The 20434-nt window shown below is 42.4% G+C and overlaps 1 protein-coding gene across 1 annotated transcript in view; it reads left to right on the top strand.

Moving 5' to 3' along the window:
• The window catches only part of Atp8b1 (ATPase phospholipid transporting 8B1), a 125152-nt gene extending 105389 nt beyond the window's left edge, over positions 1 to 19763 (top strand). The window contains exons 16-28 of the mRNA XM_036204975.1: positions 42 to 230; positions 1816 to 1928; positions 2838 to 3002; positions 3997 to 4108; positions 5342 to 5417; positions 8902 to 9034; positions 9446 to 9734; positions 13607 to 13830; positions 14669 to 14752; positions 15497 to 15742; positions 16014 to 16152; positions 17172 to 17302; positions 19537 to 19763. Of these exons, the coding sequence (XP_036060868.1) occupies positions 42 to 230; positions 1816 to 1928; positions 2838 to 3002; positions 3997 to 4108; positions 5342 to 5417; positions 8902 to 9034; positions 9446 to 9734; positions 13607 to 13830; positions 14669 to 14752; positions 15497 to 15742; positions 16014 to 16152; positions 17172 to 17302; positions 19537 to 19761 (2126 nt within the window). The 3' untranslated portion in view covers positions 19762 to 19763. The remainder of the gene's footprint in view (positions 1 to 41; positions 231 to 1815; positions 1929 to 2837; positions 3003 to 3996; positions 4109 to 5341; positions 5418 to 8901; positions 9035 to 9445; positions 9735 to 13606; positions 13831 to 14668; positions 14753 to 15496; positions 15743 to 16013; positions 16153 to 17171; positions 17303 to 19536) is intronic.
• The last annotated feature ends 671 nt before the right edge of the window (positions 19764 to 20434 follow it).

The following is a 20434-nucleotide window of genomic DNA, read 5'->3' as shown; positions in this document are numbered from 1 at the left end:
CCACAGCTCTCCTGGCATTTCTCTCCTGCTTCCCTCCTCAGGCCAGATCAACTACCAGGCGGCCTCTCCCGATGAAGGCGCCCTGGTAAACGCTGCCAGGAACTTCGGCTTTGCCTTCCTCGCCAGGACACAGAACACTATCACTGTCAGTGAACTGGGCACAGAAAGGACCTACAGTGTGCTTGCCATTTTGGACTTCAACAGTGACCGGAAGCGGATGTCTATCATCGGTGGGTCTCTATGAGTCCTTTAACGCTAGGTGCCTTTTCTCCATCTTTTATTAGTGATGCTTGAGTAAACAAGGACGGATGGACAGCTGTCTGGATTTACTGAAACTGGTTTTTCTCTGTTCTTCATTCTGCTGGCCCTCACTGTGACCTTCCTGAATCCTGCAAATAATTTTGACATTCTCTAGCCGTTAGACCTTGAGCTCTAGTCTGTAGTGGCAGAAGTACACTCAACAAGGCTGCCCCAACCTGGTCTCCTTTAATTTTGGGTCCTTCCCAACACTTCTCTGCCTGAGGCCAGGAAGGGAAAGGTTGGTTGTGTCCATGAGTCCCAACCTTACCTCCAGTCTAGGCTCTCAATAGGCCACCCAGAGAAGGTGAGGGTCTCGTTCGAGATTTGAATTTCTTTTGCTAAGTCATTTGAAATAATTTCCAACCTATGGGGAAATTACAAGGATGGTTGGGGGTGCTTTTGTGTTTTCTCTAATATCTACTTTTTTTTTTAACATTGTCTACAGTTTCTTGACAGATACAGGTTACTGTCTTCTGAACTACTTGAAAGTAAATTACAGGTCCAATATTCCTTTCCCATATATACATTAGAGCTATTCCCTTCCAACAAGAACCTTAGATGTATGTGAGTGATCAGAATTAGAAACTTGAATTGTGATACAGCATTATCACATGCCCTCAATAGCACTGACCTGCAAACATTTTCAAATCTTACCTCCTCCTCTTTGTCTCCATCTTCCTCCTTCCATTTGTATGAGTTTTGGGCTCAGAGATCAAACATTGAATTAGATAATCATAATTCTGAATTTAAAAATAAAACAATTCTTCATCCTTTTCTGGATCTTTCACATATTGGCATTTTCAAGGCCAATTTTACTATAGAATGTCTCTATTTTGGGTTTGTCTACTGACCCTTAATGTTTGTATCCTGGTCACACATTGTTGGCAAGAAAAACCTATGTAGTGACACTATGCCCTTCTCAAAGGGTCACCCTTCAAAGGCACCTGATGTTTTATCTCATGGATGGTGATGTTAACTGTTGCTTGGCTTCAATGTATCCATAAACTTTCTCACTGTGATGCTGAGTTTTTAACACGTGGAGTTACGGTTTACTCAGTGCTTTCTGGGTGCCCAACCGATGTGGACTGGTACTCAAGCCTGGCACCTACCTCAGAGAACTTAAATTATAGTTAGCAATGGAGCATAGTCTGCGCTTATATTGTTGTATAGATTGAACACTATTAAGGAAGTGGTCACAGGAGCCTTGTGAGAGGCAGTAAATGGTACAAGCTCAAAGACAGGTAAGGAAGATTCCTATCAGTTAGTGTGGGCAAAGAAAATTCTATGAAAGATATCACACATAGTGTGGAGCCTATGAATACTTGTTAAAATGACACAGAAAACTGAGCTGACCATGAATGAATGTTTTCATATTTCACCACTGCATACAATGCGGTAGCAGCTTGCCAATTTGGTTGAGGGCAACACTTCAATTCACGTGATAAATATATATATATATATATATTTAAAGAAACCAACCTAACTTTATGTTGCCTTTCCTCCCCTCGCTGCCAGTGAGAACTCCAGAAGGAAGTATCAGGCTGTACTGTAAAGGCGCTGACACTGTAATTTATGAACGGCTCCATCGGATGAATCCTACGAAGCAGGAAACACAGGATGCCCTGGATGTAAGTCTCACTTTGGCTCTTGCTGCTGGAGATTCCCCTCTTGCCATCTGGACGGTCTCAGAGCTCTGCTTGCTGTTAGTTAACCCTCCCTTGCTTCACTGCCATAGGCTGGGAACACCAAAGTAGGAACATGATGGGCAGTAGTCCTACTCTTGCTGCCGATGTCCCAGATGATGATGGTGAAGTCCTTTCTCAGCATCTGGGCCTTCAGGGCCGATACAAGGGAATCATAGCTCATTATTAATGGCTTCTAGGGAGCTTGAGCAAGCAACCAGCACCTACACCTTAAGGTGTAGGCTTAATATCTGTGTGGTCACCAAGAGTTTTACCAAATTCTAGGTATAGAGTGAAGGAAAAAGAGCATTTCTATATGTCAGAGTAACAAAGGGAAGTGTTGGGTCACTGAGCTTGGATGCCTTTGTTGTAGCCTACTTAGTCCGTAGCACGAGCGCGCGCGCACATACACACACACACACACACACACACACTATAGACACATACACCACACACACATATACACACCACACACACTCACTATAAACACATACACCACACTCACTATAAACACATACACCACACACACACACATACACACCACACACACACAAACCACACACACACGACACTCCATACACACACACACACACACACACACACACACACACACACACACCACATATATACACATACTACCCACACACACACCACACACACACAGTATAAATGTAAGTACGAATATAATTTTAAAAATGAATCTTCTGGGGTTGGGGATTTAGCTCGGTGGTAGAGCAAAGGCCCTGGGTTCGATCCTCAGCTCAAAACAAAACAAAACAAAAAACAAAAACCAAAAAATCTTCTGAAAGGTAACTATTCTTTGCACGGGTGGGTTTTGTCTTTTAAATAAAACAGGTCTTTGCTAGTGAAACTCTCAGAACCCTGTGCCTGTGCTACAAGGAAATTGAAGAAAAGGAATTTGCAGAATGGAACAAAAAGTTCATGGCTGCCAGCGTGGCCTCGAGCAGCCGGGATGAAGCTTTGGATAAAGTATATGAAGAGATTGAGAGGGACTTGATTGTGAGTTCGGCGTTAATGACTTTCTCTTGGACATTCTGGACAAATTAGAATTTGTGTGTTATCACGCCATTGATACACTGGCTTAGAGAGAATTCTTTGATGGGTACAGTTGATACAAATAGCTACATCATTTGAATTTTTCTTGTTCAGCAAACAGAATAAAATTTGATATCACAGAACAAAAACCAAAAGAGAAAACACCTTTTTTTTTCTTTGTCTTTTCTTTTCTCTGCTTTCTGTCTCTCTGTCTCTCTCTGTCTCTCTCTCTCTCTCTCTCTCTCTCTCTCTCTCTCTCTCTCTTTCTCTCGGGTGGGGGTGTAGTGCAGGCTTCTTGCTACACTGGCCTGGCTGGCCCAGCACTCACTGTGTGGCTCACCTTGGCCTTGAAGTCACAGCAGTAGAGAAATTTCATTTCCTATTAAAATGGTAAAAGAACCCAGCATTTAGTGACTTTGTTGGGAGAGTTACTAAAGCAATTTAATTTAAAGTATGGTAAAGCTTATATCAAAGCAATTTAATACATGGCTTTCTTGAATTTATATTAATGGGAACCAAAGGGTAGTACCGCCTTTAGCTTGAGAAAGAGGCTTATATTTGCACAGTCCCAAACACAATGAAAGTGGGTCTTTAACATCTTTTTGTGCTTGTACTTTTCTGTTTTGAGAGAGAAGAACTCAGCATGTAGCCCAGGCTAGCCTCTAACTTATGAGTGACCCTTCAACCTCTGCCTCTTTAGTGCTAGATTTTTCAAAGTGAGGCCCCATGCCCAGTGTCTGGACTTGCTCTTTCTGCCTTGGCGAATTAAACCCTGAAGAAACACATTTTTTTAATGTTTTGGCTTGAGTCAATTGTGCAATGCCCCAGCCTTTGATAGTGGTACCAGCCATCACCATCAGAGCACTAGTCCTCTTTACATGATTGTGCTCCTTCTTTAGAATAGTCAAACTGTATCTAAGGACACCTTTTATATGCTATTTTTTAATATCTATTCCAGCTCTTGGGAGCCACAGCTATTGAAGACAAGCTACAGGATGGAGTTCCAGAAACCATTTCAAAACTTGCAAAAGCTGACATTAAGATCTGGGTACTTACAGGAGACAAAAAGGGTAATCCATCATGTAGGGGGGTGCCAGCTAAGTCATAATATTTATAGCTGCTATTCCTTTGCCTAAGATGACCTTTGTAGACTTCCCACCCTGTGGGAATGGAGGTGCTCCCTCCTTTTAACCCCTCCCTCCTGGTCCAGCCCACACAGACTACCTCCTTCCCTCTCTCTCTCAGCAGCAGAGCTTGCTTCGTAGGATTTAAGCCTAGTTTTGTCTTATCCCTTTAGCCACAAGTGAGCTCCTACCCTGGAAAGGCCATGTCCCGGTCCCTGCCTTCTCCCCAGCACTCTGCCATTTGTTGAACATAGACTACAACAATGTAAAATGTTGCCACAACAGCTTTGGATTTTCTGCCTATCCCATGTCTTGAAAATTATGACAAATAGTTTATGTGCTAGGAAATTGTTTGGCATTCAAACCTTGAGCTGGATGAGTCATTGTTCAGTCTTGATGCCTTATCCTATGATCCTTCCTTGGGAAATTACTTTCTCTTGCTCCAACACTCTCCCAAAAGAAGCACAACCCTAGCCTTTGACAAACACCAAATGGATGGAAAGAAGGACAGGGTGTCTTTAGTAGCAGCCCCACATGAGAGTTCACAGAATCAGTCTTCCTTGCCCAAACCTTAGCCTCGTGATTAAGCCACAGGATCTGAATGTTTAGTATTTTAATGAACATTGATTCATTATACAACCACCCTCTAGGTTGGTGACCCAGTACACTTGACTGTTAAGAATATCTCAAACTAGACTTTGACTCCGACTTATTTCATTACAGAGAAAAAATTTTCTATTTTTGTGTGGTTTCTATATATTACTACAGAAAAACAGCATATTTGGTTGAATGTGGTTAGAATCATGAATTGAAAATGTCATCAATGAATGCCTCAGATGCTTAAAATCCAGAGCTCTTTGGGCCTGATACGATGACACCTGATCTTATGATACATAGGTCATGGTCAAAACACATGTGATTTGTATAAAGTTGCCCTCAGGCTTTGTGTAAGGTTTATCTGGAATACAAGTGATTCACGTTTAGACTTACGTTCCACCCTCCAGATAGTGTGTGTGTGTGTGTGTGTGTGTGTGTGTGTGTGTGTGTGTGCGTGTGTGCTCCAAAGTCCCAAATCTCAAACACTTCTGGACCCAAGCATTTCAGAGAAGGGATGTTCAACATGGTTTAGACAAGTAGAAATAACAGAATAACAGGTGGCTTAATTTTAATCTGTTGTAGAGACGGCAGAAAACATAGGTTTTGCCTGTGAACTTCTGACAGAAGACACTACTGTCTGCTATGGAGAGGACATAAAGTAAGTACCCCCTGTGGGCAGACATAAAGTAAGTACCCACTGTGGGCAGACATAAAGTAAGTACCCACTGTGGGCAGACATAAAGTAAGTGCCCACTGTGGAAGGATGCAGAGTAAGTACCACTATGGGAGGAAATAGCTAAGTACTAGGCCTGCAGTGTGGGAGCTTGAGGTTTTTTTGTTGGTTGATTTTTTTTTTAAACCAAGTCAAGACTAGATGCAGAGGGCAGAAAATATGGAGAAATTGGAGCTAGACTATGAACTTGAGTCTCTTTTTCATGTTCAAATGAAATAGATAATCCCATGTTACCATAGTTCAGCTCATTGTATACATATTTCAGTCTTAGAGGGACCCAAGAGCTGTAAGGAGCTATTTTTCTTTATTCTTTAGAAAATCTCCTTATTTGTCTACTAGAAAAAGTGAGACAGCCATACCCAGCCTTCTGCATGGGTACTGGGCATCCAAACTCAGTCTTCCTTCCCATATGGCAATCACTGCTCACTGACCCACCTCCCAAGCCCCATTGCCAGCAAATTAATATGAATTATATGTATATCCCTTTTCTAGGGACTTCATCTTTTGAAACAGACATAAAAGAGAAAAATAAAAATTGTCCTAGAATGAAAGTGTTGGTGAGTTAGATTGTGTAGATAGGTCATTTATTGGCAGTCTCTAGAGAGAGCACACTTGGTATTTCAAGCCTTGGCTCATGCTGGGACATTCATTGGCCCCTAATCAGTTGTGGCAGACCTGGAAACATGTGATGTAAAGGCACAGTCTTGTTACAAGCTATACACTTCCTGTGATGCATTTACTGCTGGCTTAATTGTTCCATTTATTTCTCAAGTTTTTTTTTTTTTTTAATCACAGTCTTGTCTAATGGCACAAAGTCAAATTAAGCTGTTAGAACACATCTGTTGTGTGTCCTAGCACAGGATGGAGTTGATGGGCCTTTCTAATACAGTCAACTCTGTAAGTCATTCCAGTGCATTAGGCAATCTGCTAAGTTAGACAAAGCTAGTGATATAAATCTCTTCTGCTTGAATAAAAGCACATAAACCATGCCTCTTTGAATCGGCAAGTTTTTTTTAAATGCCAATAAGCATGTTTACTTAAGTAGTTTTTAATTGCAAGCAATTTGGTTAAGTACCATATGGTTTTATTTACTTTTTATACATGGGGCGGGGGTGGTGGGGGGGGACGACTTAATTTTCCGATCTCTCTTTTGAAAGTGTCAGATTGGGCCTAAGCCAAACTAAACAAGAAGTTTATACAAACATCAGATTTTATGAACATCTTCTCAGCCAGCTTTCCATTTATAGAGACATGAGCCATCTTTCTAGATGGGTCTTTGAAATGATGGTTCCTATCAAATGGTTTGCATAGGCAACTTCATGTCCTGCTCCCATCTTTTAGTGACCTATATTTTCACTCAGTTTTGAGCTTGAAAGTGAGAATTAAAATGATGTGGAAGGAAGTTAATAAATACCCAATCCTCTTGACAGTGCTTCTAAGTTTTGTTTGTTTGTTTTATTGTGCATGCCATAGCACATATGTGGAGGTCAGAGGACAACTTTGTGGAGTCAGTTCTCTCCTTCCACTGTTACTTGGGTTCTATGGGAAGAATTTCAGGCTTGTACAGCAGACGTCTTGGCCCACTGAGCCATCTCACCAGCCTGGAAGCAGTGGTTCGAATTGGGATTGATTTTCACCTCTCAGGCATCAGTGGTAGTGTCTGAAAACATCATTGGTGGGTGTCACAGGGGAAGAAGGTCCTATCAGGTTCTAGTGGGCAGAAGCCAAGAATACATTAAACCTTATAGAAATTATTTATTCTATAATAAGTGGCCACATAGAATGGAGAATTATCTGGCTCAAGATCCCAATAGTGCTAAGGTTGAGAAACCTGCTTCTGAATGATGGGTGATGTGTGTTGACTGGAGAAAGCTTCAGGCTGAGTGTGGAGACCTGAATCCTTACACAAGATTTCCCATCGACTCCCTGCAAGTAAAAATCACATCACCTTCTTCTGCCTTTATTTTCTGATTTGTAACACGAGGAGATTGGCCTCTTCCACTCTGAAACGCCATGTTCACTTTCCCATCAGATGGAAACATTATAATAATTTTTTTGGTTTAAAGCAATCAGAAGGCTGGAGTGTTGGCTCAGCAGTTAAGAGTACATTCTGCTCTCATCGAGGACCCAAGTTCAGCTCCCAGCACCCATGTCAGGCAGCTCAGGGACCCACATATATGTGACAAATGTTCATACAGACACACACCTTTTCATAACTAAATATAAAAATAAATCTTTAAAAGAATCAAGCACTGAGAATTTTGAAAAGCAGATATAATTTTGAGTATGTGGAAATCAGCTTTTTTTCTGTCATACAGTAGAGTGGGGAAGTTCACATCAAGACTGCTTCCCTTTTCTTGCTTATGTTATCCACATCATTATTTGGGTCTTTAACAAATGGTAAAGTAACAAGGACATGGCGCCCCCATGGTGGAGGAGCCAACACTTAGACATTTCTTCACAGTGGAGGCACTGTGGCTAAGGGCCATACAGAAGCAATCAGCATCATGAATTGTCAGGAATATGCAAATCAAAGTCACTGAATATGACTTCTCTCTGGATGATCAGAAAAGAAAGAAAAAACAAAACAAAACAAATGCCAGTGAGGCTAAGAGAATCAAGACTCTGTGCATCAGTGGGAAGAAATGTATGTGACTGCTAAGTTCTGGGGAGGCTCTGAGGGATGGGAACACTGGTGTGTGTTGATGGAGTGAGAAGCCCATGGCCACAGTATGGGCCTTCCTTGAGAGCATTCAAAATAGAATTTTCATATTGTTCAGTAGTCCTACCCTGGGTACCTACTCAGAAGAATGGAAAGCAGGATTTTGAAAAAAAAAAAAAAAAGTTCAACCACATGTATATAGAGCACTGTTCACAATAGCCAAGAGGCAGAAGCAACCCACGTGTCCATTAAGGTATAAACTGGATAAACAAAAAAAATCAACATATCCATACAATGGAATATCACTCACCTTTCACAAGGAAAGAAAGTATAACACATGGTCTAGTACTGATGAACTTGAAGACATCAGTGACATTGAGCCAGTCACAAAACAAGCGAGCTTCCCAAGACAGATTGGCTCCACAACATGTGACTAGTTTGAACACTACTAAGCTGCACACTCAACAATGAGATAAATGTCATGCTGCGTACTTTTGTAACATGATTTTTTTTTTTAAGCGATGTCAAAATTAAAGTCTAGAGCCAGGTGTGGTAGTACATGCCTTTAATCCCAGCATTTGGGAGGCAGAGACAGGGAGATTGGTGAGTTCAAGGCCAGCTGGTGAGCTCAGGCCTATTAGAGATACATAGTGAGACCCTATCTCTAAAAAAATAAAATAAAATAAATTACAATCTAGTGCCTTTTATGGTTGTATGTTTTATATACTTCAATTTATTTTCCCGTAGTTCTCTCCTTCACATGAGGATGGAGAATCAGAGAAACAGAGGAGGCGTCTCTTCGAAATTTGTACCCCCTGTGTATGAACCTTTTTTTCCTCCTGGAGAAAACCGTGCCTTAATCATCACTGGCTCTTGGTTGGTGTGTATCAGTAGTGAGTCCCCACCTGTCACTCAAACAAGTCCCTTGGGACCATTCTTGGTGGTTTTGCATACTAACTGCCTGTCAATCTAAAAGTCTATAAAAGCCTATAAAAACAAGTGTGATTTTTCTAAGTTTCAGTGTTAATATTAGAGGATATCTGGAAGGGATTAGAACAAAATAGTGAAATTGGTTATTCAGGTATTTTGACAAGTGGGTCATTTCCACCTTTCTCTTAAAGATACACATATTTTCTATATGCTTATTGTAAGTCTTTTTTTTTAAATCAGAAGCTAAATAATCAATGTTAAAATGTGTGAACTTTGTTTCCCATGACTTGAGTCTTGGGAGTGGTCCCCTTGGTGTAAAAACTAAAGTGATCAGTGATGTTCTATCCCTCTGATGTCACAGAATGAGATCCTTCTAGAGAAAAAGGCCAAGAGAGGTAACATCCTAAAGCTGAAGTTCCCAAGGACAGAGGAAGAGAGGCGGATGCGGACCCAGAGTAAGAGAAGGCTGGAAGAGAAGAAGGAGCAGAGGCAGAAGAACTTTGTGGACCTGGCCTGTGAGTGTAGCGCCGTCATCTGCTGCCGCGTCACCCCCAAGCAGAAGGCCATGGTGGTCGATCTGGTGAAGAGGTACAAGAAGGCCATCACGCTGGCCATTGGAGACGGGGCCAATGATGTGAACATGATCAAAAGTGAGTTGTGCGTGAGTGGCCTGTGGCACCCCACCTTGCTGGACAGACGTGGAGGGAGTTGTGTCTTCAGGTCTCATGGCTGAGGCATCATACAGCACATAACCCTGAAGGCATTTAGCCATGCCCTGCCTTGACTTACCCTCAGGAAGCCTGCAGTAGGTCCAGCAGGCATGGGCCTCGGAACATCAAGGAGGAGATGAGCTGTAGCTGGGAAAATCGTGGTTTCTTTTATGCACAGTGTGGCTTTTTTTTTTTTTCTCAAGATGGCTCCTTTCCTGTATTTTTAAGGGCTTATCAAAAAACTTAATACTTTTAACTGTTATTTCTACCCTGATTAAAAACTAACGAGCCCTGACCTGAAGATAAATTTGATTTTTTTCTTAATGCAATAAAACCCTTGATATGTAATAAATTTTGCAAGAGATTTTGCTGCGCTCAGCATGAACTGCTAACTCTGGTATTCATTTTTGAGGATATTATTCTTTCTAACCTAAGTCCTGAGGAAAACATTCTTCCACAATCTCATGGTCTTGCTCTGCCTAGCACAGTCCATGGTCTGGAGACAGTTGGAGGATCCTAGCTCCTCACCACTGAAGGACTGTCATGCAGAGACACGGTTACACGGATGTTAGAGCATGCAGACCAGACCTCTGGTCCTCACCCATGTGTCCATTCCTGGTTCTTTTTTTCTGCCTATAGTACTGTTAGGTAACATGAGTGGATTATCTTCTAGCCAAAGTGTTTCAGGTTCTGGAGATATTCCATTTGGGGAAAAAATTGCATGGACTTCACTTTTTGAGTGCTGCTCAGCTGTCTCCACACATTAGAGCATTTTAGATTTTTAACTTACGGATTTCCAAGTTCTATACTGTTATGAAAGCACCCAAGCTGTCTTGACCTGAGGCTTCCCTTCTTACTACCAAACTCCTGAGTCAGCTGGGGCTTCAGCTCAGACCCATTTTCTCATCTGAAACAAGAAAAGTATCTTCTCTGTCCTCTAACTCTGAGATATGGCCTTGTTGCGGTTAAGGAGCATTATGACGTGACTGTACACACACTCATGACTTCAGCCTGTTTTATGACTCACGAACCATCTCTTTCTTTCCTCAGAGTCTTCTCTTTCCCTCCTTGGTATGTGCCAAGAGTCTCCCAACCCTGTCTTCTTCAGCAGGAGCCATCTGTATGACGTATGTCTTCTTGCTTTTTAATCAACACGCCTATCCCTTCCCACTGCCAACTTCTTCCCCTCCCTCTGCTATCTGCTCTGTGCCCAGCCCACCACACAGATGCCACTGCCTGCTCTGAGTTAAATCTGCTCCTTCCTCTGTGGCCAGCTCTGGATTATGTTCCCCATCATGTACCCTGACATGACTGTAACTACCTGTGTCAAAGAAATAACTCAAATGTGAGTTTTTCAGTTATGATGTAGACCTCTCGATGTCCTAGAAGGTTGGGGGCCTTACAGACTTGTCATTTTTATTAATTATGGAGCCTTCTAAAGTTTCCTTCATGGGTTTGCCATCTGCCTTTGAGAGGGCAAAGCAAAGGAACATAGATAAACCTCATGTGGGCCCATTTTTCTGAAGTTATTTTAAACTTTTATTTTAAAATGTTTCATTTACTTAGTGTGTGTGTGTGTGTGTGTGTGTGTGTGTGTGTGTGTGTGTGTGTGGCCAAGGTTGAGAGCAGCATGAATCTATGGGAATGAACACAATTATTTAGAAGGCAATTTGACAACACCATCTTTTAGCAAAACAACAGTACTAGGTTGTACTTTAGATTTTAGGGGGAAACAGTATTGCCTTAGAGTTGTTCGACCTCAGTTACCCTGTGAGCCGTGACAAGGTTCGTTTTCACACACTGCTCCATGGAAAAGTGAAAGGTCTGCAGACCGGGGCCTAAGACAGAGTGCCTCTTCCGCAGGTCTTGGCAGGCCACTGGGAATCTCAACATTTCTCTCTGTTGCCAGTTCAGAGAGGAAAGAGGCCATGGTTTGGTAGGAAAGCAGTTTGTAGCCACAGCCCTTGTAAGCACTATTTATGTGTTTTGAAAAGGGTTATAAATCACTAAATGAGATCACTTATTCTTCCTCCCTTCCCCTCCCCTCCCTTTCCCTTCCCCTCCCCTCTGTTAGAGCTACAAAGTATAATTAAAACCTAGGCCTGGACAAGTTCCTATAGTTATGCTTAAAATTTTACATGCTTTGGCCTCAAAACTGTGGCTGGAGTTTTGAGGCTTCTTCCCATTTGGAAACTGTGGAGTGTGAAGTCACTTCTGGAGGTCGGAGTGATGGCTGTGTTCTCCAACACATTTTCTCTAAAAGACCTCACTGTCATTGTTTCTGTTAATTTTTAAGACCTAGACAAAATTTCAGATTATCCAACTTGAAAATGTATTTAATGACTATTTAGATGGATTAACAAAGTTCTGGAAATCTTCTCCTCCACAGCACATGTGTGTGTGCATGGGTGCCTGTGTGTGTGTGTGTGTGTGTGTGTGTGTGTGTGTGTGTCTTAAAGCCACAGTGGGCCTTTAAAAATTGAAGAAAACATCAGTTAAAATTATTTTCATTATGAATGTTAGAAGACAAAGCTGGCTTAAGAAAAAAATTCATTTAAAAAATATAAAGAGGTTGAGAATGTAGGTCAGTTTGTAGAGTCCTTGCCTATTGTGCACAAAGCCACGGGTGACATCCAAGTACCACATAAACCAGACATGGGAGAGCAGAACTCCACCAGGAGGTGGAGTCAAGGTGGATTGGGAGTTCAAAGCCATCCTTAGCTACATAGTGAGTTAGAGACAAGCATATGAACTACATGATACAAAAGCTCAAAATAAAATCAACTAAAACAAACAAGCAAACAAAAACATGTAAAGATGTCTCACTGTGGCTAAGAAGCCAGGCTTCAGAAAGACATTGGAGTCAGTACCTAAAATTACATGAGGAACCCAATGCCTGTTGGTCTGTCTGCCTGCCTGTCTGTCTTTCTTACTCTCTCAGAGACCTTCAGAAAAAAAGAAATCCATTCCACACTAAGATAATTTACATGATAAAATTCATGATATTAGCACACCTCAGTGCTAATTCCAGGATCCCAAAAGGAGAGATGGACTGGTCTAAACCTAAGTTTTCTCTCAGCTAGCTTTCAGTACAGAAAACAGAACTTGTTAATGCAGGGCTATAGGTGCCTTCAAAAGCTTTTAATGGACTGAAGAAGTTTCTAGGCTGAATCTCTAGCCTCTGGACCACTCACTAGAGGAGCATCTACCTTTTAGATTCCTCTGAAGAGTGTCTCAATTGAGAAGCTTTCATGGTTGCCTATCAATATCTGGGCAGCTGAAAGTGGATACGAGCTCTACTACAGAAATACCAAAAAGGGAGGAAAATCTAGACTCCTGGTCACCTCAGTTTCCAAGTCATGAGTGCATCTAAACAGTTGGCCCCAATCAGACCAACTACAGTAGTCTGGGAAAGCATGCCAGGTTGCTCTCCTACCTTCTCTACTTACAACAAAGGGACAATGAAGGCTGACGGGGCTAGCTTTGCAGTATCTACCATAAGTGACATGCAGCTGACTCATCTGTGGCCCATAAGGGTGCCTGGGGCTCACCCTGTAGGTGGAAGAGATGGCTGATGTATTGGGCAGATAATCCAAATGGAATTCGCCACCCACCTGAGATCCTATCACAAGTATTTATGGAGTCCCATCTGTGCTTGGCCTAGCATACCTGTCCCTCTGACAAGTGTGGGGTGGGTGGGATGTGCAAGAGTTTTTGTTTTTGTTGTGCTGTGGAAAGTCTTGAGTTGCTCAAGGCTTGGACTTAGAAGTAGTGTCTGATCCCTCTCCCCTTCTTTTCCCTCTGCCCCATAGCTGCCCACATTGGTGTTGGAATAAGTGGACAAGAAGGAATGCAAGCAGTCATGTCCAGTGACTATTCTTTTGCTCAGTTCAGATATCTACAGAGGTTGCTGCTGGTCCATGGCCGGTGGTCTTACATAAGGATGTGCAAGTTCCTCCGATACTTCTTTTACAAGAACTTTGCATTTACTTTAGTTCATTTCTGGTACTCCTTCTTCAATGGCTACTCGGCACAGGTAATGGAACATTATTCCTTTAAAACTATTTGTTCAGTAGAACTTTTACACGAATAAAATGCTAGTTCTTTTAAGCATTTTACTAATTGGTTTATTGTATGTCTATGTAGAGGTCAGAAAAACAACTTTGTAGGGTTAGTTCTCTTCTTCTATCTTTACCTGGGTGCCATGGATTGAACTCAGGTCACCAGGCTTTTGTGGCTGAACCACCTTGCTAGCCCTCCTGAACTAGTTCTCATATTCTTTTTTAAGTATTAAACAGTTTTAAATATTCCAACTGAGTTTTAGAATTCTAATTCACTAACAAAGGAGTACAATACTCATGACCATGGCTGGAGAGACGTCTCAAGGTTAAGAGGACATACTGTTCCTGCAGAGGACCAGAATTTGGTTCCCAGTACCCATGTCAGGTGGTTTGCACTACCTGTAGCTCACATCCCAGAGGATTCAAAGCCCTCTTCTGGCATGTATGGGCAGTTACACTCATGTGCACATACCCAAACACAGAGGCTCACACATAACACAAAATATAAAATCTTGTTTTTAATGAACACTGATTTTTCTAGCATTACCCATCAGGATAGAGTCTTTTAGCAAAACCTTCTTATAGTGTTCTCATGCACACATTTAAGGAGTGGGAATGGAGGGGATTGTTGCCATGGAACAAGTGTGGTGCTACCCACTGCATAGACAAACTCGTGTTTTGTACAGGGGTAGCTAAGGGGTGCTTTCTCTTCAGGATGGGGTCCCCACTTGGCAAGGGACAATCCTGCTTGGAGAAGGCAGACCTGTAGCCTGTCTTTGTGCATGACACAGCACCTCTATCCTCCCTTTGCAGACGGCGTATGAGGACTGGTTTATCACCCTGTACAATGTGCTGTACTCCAGTTTGCCTGTGCTCCTCATGGGGCTGCTTGACCAGGTAGGAACCATGGGCTGGGGTGCTCTGGATGGATCCATCCACTGCCAGGGAGATTCCAGCAAACACATCGATGCATTCTTCTAGCTTTACTCATCCTGAGTAAACCCTAGCACACCTGTCAAGCAACAATAACTGCTTTATGTTCTGCTAAGGAAAGAATTTCTGTAACTGGTTGTAGGCAAGAGTGCTTCTATGTTTCTTTCAGACATCTGGCTGATCAGACACCTAAGAATCTAGCATGTTTTTTATTAATAACTTATTGATTGAAAAAGTAAATTTTAACACTTTCCAAAGTTGATGTATTTAATTCCTAAATAACATTTTATCTGACAAGCGATTCTTAGGAAGTGGATAATTAATATTAAATAAATGGGGGTAATTAAGGGTTAACTTACCAATTTCTATGTGAATTTTCTTCCTTTAGATTTTGTAATAATACAAACACATTATCTCAGGAGGTTAACAACTATTCTCCACTCCTTTTTTTGACATTATTAATTGATTGTCTTTGGTAGCACTGGGATAAAGTCCCCAGAGCTACTCTCTGTAAACATCAAATACTGGTAAGCTAAAGCTGCATGGTTGACCTCTGCGCACAGAAATACTGTTCTGGATCCCCGCTTGCCTCCCTAAAACACAAGGGCAAGTGGTAGCTGTGCGTGAGATACAAGAGGCACGGTGTGACCCACCAACATCTTTGACCTCATCGACAGCACATCATTCTGATTTTGTTTTCTCTTTAAGGATGTGAGTGACAAACTGAGTCTCCGATTCCCTGGGTTGTATGTAGTGGGACAGAGGGACTTGCTATTCAACTATAAGAGATTCTTTGTCAGTTTGCTGCACGGGGTCTTAACCTCCATGGTCCTCTTCTTCATACCACTTGGCGCTTATCTACAAACAGTGGGGCAGGATGGAGAGGCTCCTTCGGACTACCAGTCCTTTGCCGTCACAGTGGCCTCGGCTCTAGTCATAACGGTCAATTTCCAGGTATGTGGCTCTCCTTGCCTACAGCCTACATCTGCTGTTACCTGTACCTAGCCTCTGTCACTTTAAAAAACGAGACTGTTCTTTCTGTCTCTCGTCTTTGAATAGTTCCTCTTTCTTGCTGGAGCCCAGGATGGTTTGGTTTCAGGTTGTTTACTGTTCAAACCAAATCAGACCCAAATTGCCAAGTTCCGTTTTCAGAATCCTTGGATCCTTTCTTTTCCTGCTTCATTCCCCCAAATGAGTGCTCTGTTTTTCTCTGGTTTCCCGACAGATTGGCTTGGATACTTCTTACTGGACTTTTGTGAATGCTTTTTCAATTTTTGGAAGCATTGCACTGTACTTTGGCATCATGTTTGATTTCCATAGTGCGGGGATACATGTTCTCTTTCCGTCCGCATTTCAGTTCACAGGTTGGTATTTCTCAGATTCCAAAAGTAAGTGTAGATCATTGTCATCAGCTAATATTCTGACATAATTACCGGGTAAGTACAAAAATATATAAAGCTTCAATTTTTTGCTAGTAAAAATTAATATTCTAACAGGAAAATAAAAGAGTTTACATTTTAAAAATTAATTTTATAAACTCATGTAAGTACAGAAAGCGTTGTGATCAATTGGACTCTAGGTATTTGCTGTTGGGGAAATGTATATGATTACCTGTTTATAAAATCAAATTGCTGCTTCTGATGTAAAAGACTAGAGAGTAAATCACCAATTTTCTATGGAGAAAGCACGGCTCCAGTCACAGAATGGGTTTTGATCTTCGGGCCGCCACGACTAGCTGTGTTTTTCTTAGGCAGACTTACTGAGTTCTCAACTCAGTTTCCTGATGTGGCTCAGATGGCAGCTCCCACCTCTCACAGTAAACTAAATGGCACGGCCCATGTAAAACACTGTGGGCTGCCAAAATTTAGGACAAATTGTGGAGTTTCCAGCCAAAACTAGAAGCTAGAAACTGCTTTGTTTATTTTAACTTTTTTTTTTTGGGAAGTCTCTACTGCCGAATGAGCCCGGAGCCTAGTGCATGCTCAGCACATGCTCTCTCCCTGTGAGCTACATCCCAGCTCCACTTTTCCATTGTTTCTTGGTGCAGCATTAATAAAAGCATCTTCCCTCATTTTGTTCTTGTTTATCTTCTTGTAGTAAACAACTGACCCTTTTATTTGGATTTGCTTTAAAAAACAAAACAAAACTGTGCATTCATGATTGGGTGTGGTGGATCACACCTGCTGTCTTGGCCCTCTGAGGGCCCAAGGGGGAGACCTTGTCTTAGAAACAAAAAACAGAAAACTGGTCATTTCTGGAGCAGTTTGTGGAAGTAAATCTGGTTATAAAGTGTTAGCCTAGATCGTCTGCTCCACTGTATGGAAGGCAAACTGTGCCCTTAGGATAAGAGTGCCTCTGTGCGTCACTGTCATGTTCTTTCCAGGAACGGCTTCCAATGCCCTGAGACAGCCATATATTTGGTTGACCATCATCCTGACCGTGGCGGTGTGCTTGTTGCCTGTGATTGCCATCCGTTTCTTGTCAATGACCATTTGGCCATCAGAAAGTGACAAGGTACATAAAGATACGGACCTCCTCTCCTAACTGAGTGTCCCTTCCAGGAATCAAAGCATTTCCCAACACTGCCTTTCCTGCAGGTTTCTCAGTTTGTGCAAAGTCTGATCGGAATTCCATTGTTTCACCATTCCTTTTGAACTCCATCTTAAAGGACAGTGAACCTTCAAACGTTTGTCCATACAGCACAGCATGTTTTGTCCCTGCCATTTTACAATTTATCTTAACCTTTGGCCATGCAAACCGGTTGGGTCCCCCACGCCCCCATTATTTAAAGCAAAATATTCTCTCCTATAATACAATCAGTGTCCCAAAAAACAACATGTCATCTCCCCTTGCATAATGACTAGCAGACTTCAGGGCTGGTTGGTTGAGGTATTTAATGTTGCTTTTCCATCATTCTCCTGAGCAGAATGTCTTCAGTATCAGTTTCATCTAGAAGAAGGCCACGGCCATTCCTGGCATCACATCTGACACATCGATAAACGGGGAAAGAGGAGGCTTCCATCCTGTCCTTCAGGATCCTGGGAACTTTCACACACGCTTTTCTTGGGTCTCTTTGTCAGAATTAGGCTGCATGCTTTGTTGAACTAATACTCAGCCAGGAAAGAAGCTTCGTGTCTTATGAAGGATGTTACTTAGGGGGAGGAGTACCTATCTATAAATCAGCATCCTGTAGAAAGGCGAGATGTGGATGTTGGGCAAGCCCCCTTTAGTGCCCAGGAGAACACTGACAGTTGACAGGGATCAGGAAACAAGAGAGGAGATTGGGGCCCGTTGGTGAAGTGCTTACAGGGCGAGCATGAGGACGCGTGTTCAGGTTGCAGCACACACATAAACAACTTCACCTTTGCACCCTGGACCTGTAATGCTGGAGCTAGGGAGGTAGAGACAGGAGGATTCCTGGGACTTACTGACCAGCCAGTGTAGCTGAATCTATGAGCTCCAGGATTGGTTCCTTGAGAAATTCTGCTTCAAAAATTAAGGTGGAAGTGATTGAAGAAGAAACCAGACATCCATTTGTACATGTACTCTCTCTCTCTCTCTCTCTCTCTCTCTCTCTCTCTCTCTCTCTCTCACTCACACACACACACACACACACACACACACACACACACACACACACACACAGTATGCACTAACATGCAGGAAAAACCTGTAGAGGTTTATCTTCAACACATACCAGTCTGGCCTGGGAATCAACAAAGGGTGCTATTCTATTGTTTTCTGTTGTTCTGATAAACACCATGACTGAAAGCCCCTTGGGAAAAACAGGTTTATTTCAGCTTATAACTCCTACCTAGGTCACAGTCTATCACTGTGGGAAGTCAGGGCAGGAGCTCAAGCAGGAACCTGGGAACCTGGAGTCAGAAACTGAAGCATAAACAGTGCTGCTCGCTGGCTTGTTCCCCATGGCTTGCTCAGCCTGCTTTCTTTCACTACCCAGGATCATTTGCTCAGAGGTGGAACTCTCAGTGGGCTGGGTCCTCCCATATCAACCATTAATCAAGAAAATGCCCCCATAGACTTGCTTACAGGCCAATCTAATAGAGGCATTTTCCTACTTAACATTTCTTCTCAAATGACTCTAGATTGTATCAAGTTGGAAGAAACTAACTCTAGGAAAAGTGAGGGATTTGATTTTCCTGGAACTTACAATATAGACCAGGCTGACATCCAAGACCTTCCTTCCTTCCTTCCTTCCTTCCTTCCTTCCTTCCTTCCTTCCTTCCTTCCTTCCTTCCTGTCTTTCTTTCTGTCTTTCTGTCTTTCTCTCTTTCTTTCTTTCTTTCTTTCTTTCTTTCTTTCTTTCTTTCTTTCTTTCTTTCTTTTCTCTCTCTCCCTCCCTCCCTCCCTATCTCTCTCTCTCTTTCTTTCTTTCCTTCCTTCCTTCCTTCTTTTTGGTTTTCGAGACAAGGTTTCTCCATGTAGTTTTGGTGCCTGTCCTGGATTTCGCTCAGTAGACCAGGCTGGCCTCCAACTCACGGCTCTACTGGGATTAAAGGCATGCACCACCGCTAACCGACCACCTCCATTTAAATACAAGAATTAAATTCATGGGCCACCACGCCTGGCCATAGTTTTCCAGTTTCTACCTGCTGCATGATAGAAGTCAGACATTTGTACGTGCATGGGTGTGCAGCCTCTTGGCCGGAACTAGCTTCTGTCCAGCTTCTATTGGCCAGGCATCCTCTGTATCTCAGACCTTTCTTTTCATGGTTTCCTTTACCCAGATCCAGAAGCATCGGAAGCGACTGAAGGCTGAAGAGCAGTGGAAACGGCCACAGAACGTGTTCCGGAGGGGAGCATCTTCCAGGCGCTCGGCCTATGCCTTCTCGCACCAGAGGGGCTACGCGGACCTCATTTCCTCCGGCCGCAGCATCCGCAAGAAGCGCTCGCCCCTGGATGCCATCATTGCAGAAGGCACCGCTGAGTACAGACGCACAGTGGAGAGCTGAGCGCTGGGGAAACGTCTTTTTTTTTTTTTTTTAAATGAAAGACTCAGGACCTTTTTATAAAAACAAACAAACTGAACTTGTCACAGAGGACAATAACTTTATAATAAACTTCTAGGGTTGAGCTGTTAAGCAGTAGCAAAGCCATGCGATCATCTATTTTTTATTCAGCTGACTATGTCTGCTGAGATTCAAAGGGAACGTCTTAATCCAGGCTCAATCCAAGACAACAGAATTTAGAGAAGTCTCCATTTCAGCTGAAAGGATACTACGGCACTATAAAATTACAACGATGCTGTCCTAGCTGTGGCCTCAAACATGGATTTTTTAGATGCACTTCCCGCAGCTTGTCACTTTGTTTTTTTTTTTTTTTTTAAAGTCTGTTTTTAATTTATGAGTGTAGTAGCAAAAGATTCGTCGTGTTTATCACCGGACACAAAGTGGTTTGGTGACTTTTTCAGAGCTGGTGATTGGCTTCATGTTCCTTTATACCAAGTTATAAAATTTGAAACAAATTTCCTTAATTGAATGCTTAAGTGCAAAGTTTGGTTCTGGCATTGATTTACTATTGGGTTGAGTAACACATTACATAATTTTACTATTTCATGTCTTAGCATTTCCCTGCAGTACCAAGTGGTTTGACTCCCTACTTTAATTTTCCAAAATTGATTTTTAA

The sequence above is a fragment of the Onychomys torridus genome, chromosome 13 (genome assembly GCF_903995425.1).
Source record: "Onychomys torridus chromosome 13, mOncTor1.1, whole genome shotgun sequence".
Taxonomy (NCBI): domain Eukaryota; kingdom Metazoa; phylum Chordata; class Mammalia; order Rodentia; family Cricetidae; genus Onychomys; species Onychomys torridus.
This window is presented reverse-complemented; position numbering and strand designations above follow the sequence as displayed.